Raw genomic sequence first — 4,077 nt, forward strand, 5'->3', positions numbered from 1 at the left:
CTACTCCATTCATGCTAAACATAATTTGAACAAAGCTAAATCACAGGTTTAGCAAGATCCCTACCAGATAAAATTTAGCTTAACTTAGTACCCAAATTGTTTACTGTTTGTGATCCAATTTGGACACACAAAAAATGTCCTTTCGTAATCCTAGACCTTAGATGATGAGTGAACTTTTCAAAAACAAAATTAACATTTGAGCGAGTAAGTCTGCATAAAGTTACACAGAATGACAGCTTCTGAAACGGGTTAAAGGGGAGGGGAGCTACTCACAGGTACACGTGCATACCACCCAAATTTTATTTTATTCTTTTGGCAAATGCAACATAATACAGATAACAAAGGTGCTCATTTTAGGGACAAGTCTGAAACAGGGAGAATGCAAATATATTATTACTTCATGTCAGGGAACAGTAACTGAATTATAACTGGAAGTGCATTAAATTACTTCCCTAGGGTCTTCCTAAGGACCAAAGGTAGACAGAAATGGCCTGTTTTACATAAGTTCACAGACACCTCGAGGCAGTCACCATTCAAGGGACAGTTGTGCAACCCTAGGGTTTAGTTCTCAGAGCTGGAGTTGCCTTTGCTTCTCCTCCCAGGCAGAGGGAAGCTCGGTTTGCTCTGGGGCTGGGAGAGTTTGCGGGCTAGCAGGGTGAAGGGCTCGATCAGGGTCTTGCGGTCTGTGACCGTCACCTCCCACAGATGCACCTTCTCACTCCTGGCCCACCGCTGTGCCACTTCGGCGTCCACTTGTCTCTGCTCAGAAAGGTCAGTTTTGTTTCCTAACACGACAATGGCCACCTGAAAGAAACGGGTAAAAAAGATCACACTTTGCCAGCATCAGTTCCTAGACAAAACGGAGGAATAAAACTGTCCCGTTTAACAAAGTGCTTCGTCCAAATTGATCCTCAGGCGTGAGGCTGAAGGGTAAAGGGCATTACCTCACCCCTCCTCGCTCCGTGTATCTCCTCAAAAACGCAGATGCTCTCCAGGCTGCTGACGACGCAACAGTTGAAGTTACTCAACTCCGGGTACGGCTGGAAGACAGACTTGGGGAAATCACTATCGAGGGTACAGATAACGGTTTGAGGGGTGTCTACGTTTCAGTTTAGCTCTACCTGCTGTCTGGGAAACCTGCGATACGTACTTGAAGATACAACCACGGAACTTCTGGAGCCGTGAGAGGTCTGCAGCCCTGGGGCCTGAGTTCCTTGAGAACGGGAATTGTTCTGTTCACGTCACTCCTAAACATAGCAAAGCACCTGACACAAGCACTAAATATGTGTTGAACGTACCACCCAATAGGTACCTTTTACCCTAAATGCAAGGCAATCGATCCTTCTGTCGCTACCCCCAGGCACTGTTTCAGGCGACCAGAAGGGCGGTCACAGTCCGCGGGAGGGGAGACGAGTGGTGACCTCCAGACGCTGAGAGACTGCCTGGAAAGGCACCTAAAGCAGGAGGCCGGGGAGGTGGAGGGGGGCTCCTCTGCGCCACGGCCGGGCCACGGCCGGGCTCCCGCCTTCGAGACGTGCGCACGCTCCGGTGGGAGGACGGAGCGGGATGGGGCGGCACGGAGCGGCAGGCAGGGCTCTCCTCCGTCTCTCAGCAGGAGCCAGCCCTCCCGTTGCCCCCCACCACCCACCCCGTCTCTGCGGCGAAGGTTCCCTTCCCCTCTGGCTTGGCTGCGCGTGGTCACCCGGCCGCCCGCAGGGTACAGCGGAGGAGGTGTCCTAGGCTCGGGGCCACCTCCAACACGATCCCTCCCTAGAAACCCTCGGGCCGAGGGCTGATGCCCCCTGCTCCCCGGCCCGGCTGTTGCTGCCCATCCCAGGGCTGGCCCGTGGTCACCCCACACGCTACTCCCGTCATACTGGTGGTGATTTCAGCAGCCCTGGGGGTGACCCGGTAACCTCATCCCTCAGCTCCTTGACTTCAGAGATCCTAACTGCCCTCCTGACCTCAGCCACTCGCTCCCACGAACCAGGACAACCGGTTACTCTCCTCTCTGACCTCGAGTGCGGGAATCCCGCTCCGCCCGCTGCCTTCCTGGTTCATCCCCCGCACCCCTCTGCAGCGACCCCGCAAGCACCGCAGGGACCCACGAGCCCCAGCGCTACCACCTCTGTCTCAGTCCTGCAACCCCGCTGCTGCCCTCGGCGCTCCCCCCGCCGAGCTTCTCCTCGTTCGCTCCCTCGCCATCGTCATCACGCCGTACGCCCCCTGCCGCCACCTCGGTTAAGTTGAACTCTTAACTGTACCTTTTGCCGACACCATTTACCGAACGTGGCGGGAGAAAACACAACCCTGCTGGCCGGTCCCGGTTCGTAACCACCGACCTCCAGCGCGCTGCTGTTCTCCAGCAAACACATCACGTTCCCGACACTTCCCCTGGAAGGACGGCATCTCCTACCTTGGTCCTCCTCCAACCTCCACCGTTCCCTCTGCCTTCCCCGTCTCACCCTCAGCTGATGTCCACACTACGTCAGCAAGAAGACAGGAGCAACGAGAAGGGAACTGTCAGGTGCTTCCACCGCCACGTCTACCAGCCCCACGGTCCTCTAAGCCCACGTCCCCACCCTCTTCAACCTGGACAAGGTGTCACTCCATCGGCTATCCCCTCACCTGCGTCTCTCCGCTGAATCATCCCACTGCGTACAACCCATCTCTCTCATCTGAAAAACAAAACCCTCTGATACATCCTTCTCCAGCTCCTCTCTGTTCCCCTTTTAGGGGACAATATATTTACCCTTTGACTCAAAACTCTTTCAAAGAGCTAGGTTTGCTGTGCTCAACTCTCTCACATCCAGGCCATCAGACTCTGTCTCACCGTTTCACTAAAACTGTCGTCGTTGAGATCTCCCAAGTTACTAAAGCTGGCCACCTCTCGGCTCTTTTGATCTGCCTTTAGTATCTGACATAGCTTGGTCACTTCCTACCTTTTAAAGTGCCGACTTTACTTGCCTTCTGGGTCACCCTTATCTCTTGGTGTTCCTCGTACTTCAAAGGCCACTTTGTAGACTCCTTTGCTGCCTTTTCACTTCTCCAGCCGGTAAATGTCAAAGTGCTCTAGAGCGAGAGCATCTGAACTAAACTCTGCTTCTCACCTTGTCCCTCAAGGTGAAAGTCAACAGAGTGATTTTTTTTTTTTTTTTTGGCCGCACAGCATGGGGGATCTTAGTTCCCCAACCAGGGATCAAACATACGCCCCCTATAGTGGAAGTGTGGAGTCTTAACCACTGGACCACCAGGGAAGTCCCAGAGTGATCATTTTAAAACAAATCAAAAGATGAGACTTCCTGAGAGAGTGACATGGACATACGTACGCTACCAAACGTAAAATAGACAGCTAGTGGGAAGCAGCCGCATAGCACAGGGAGATCAGCTCAGTGCTTTGTGACCACCTAGAGGGGTGGGATAGGGAGGGTGGGAGGGAGACGCAAGAGGGAGGGGATATGGGGATATATGTTTACATATAGCTGATTCACTTTGTTATACAGCAGAAACTAACACCATTGTAAAGCAATTATACTCCAATGCAGGGGGCCTGGGTTCAATCCCTGGTCAGGGAACTAGATCCCACATGCATGCCGCAACTAAGGAGCCCGCCTGCAGCAACTAAGACTTGGTGCAACCAAATAAATATTAAACTAATAATAATAATAAAAATAAGTCAAAAGAGGTTCAACGTCGTTCACTTTAAGGACAAAAGAAACTATGAAAATACCATTTCACCCACAAGAGTCACAAAATCCAAAAATTTAACCACACGTTGTCAGGACTGAAGAAATAGGCATTTTCATACCATTCCTATGGACAGTAACTTGTCACTATATTTACCTTTAATGCAAGAACCTAACTTCTGCTGGTTGATCTTTCAACTCTACGTTAAAATGTACAAAATAACAAATGTCTAAGATTCTTCACTGCAGCGTAGTTCATGCTAGCAAATGACCAGAGAAAACCTAAGTCTCCATCAATCTGAGACTGGTTAAATAAGTATGGTACATCTACAGCCACACAGTGAATACTACGCATCAGTTAAAAAAAAAAAAAAAAAAGAATCAGAGAACT

General features: G+C 51.0%; 1 protein-coding gene across 3 annotated transcripts in view; it reads right to left on the minus strand.

Moving 5' to 3' along the window:
- Nucleotides 1-282: 282 nt before the first annotated feature.
- Nucleotides 283-4,077, minus strand: part of NKIRAS1 (NFKB inhibitor interacting Ras like 1) — a 22,757-nt gene continuing 18,962 nt past the window's right edge. For 2 of the 3 annotated variants that reach the window (XM_024742038.1, XM_024742040.1), the window contains exons 4-5: nucleotides 945-1,040; nucleotides 287-804 (exon numbers count right to left, since the gene is read on the minus strand). In XM_024742038.1, coding sequence (XP_024597806.1) covers nucleotides 562-804; nucleotides 945-1,040 — 339 coding nt within the window. In that variant the 3' untranslated portion in view covers nucleotides 287-561. Of the gene's footprint in view, nucleotides 805-944; nucleotides 1,041-4,077 lie in introns of all 3 variants that reach the window. The other variant, XM_024742041.1, reaches the window with a different exon arrangement.

Source organism: Neophocaena asiaeorientalis, unplaced genomic scaffold (genome assembly GCF_003031525.2).
Source record: "Neophocaena asiaeorientalis asiaeorientalis breed wild unplaced genomic scaffold, Neophocaena_asiaeorientalis_V1.1 scaffold154, whole genome shotgun sequence".
NCBI classification, from domain to species: domain Eukaryota; kingdom Metazoa; phylum Chordata; class Mammalia; order Artiodactyla; family Phocoenidae; genus Neophocaena; species Neophocaena asiaeorientalis.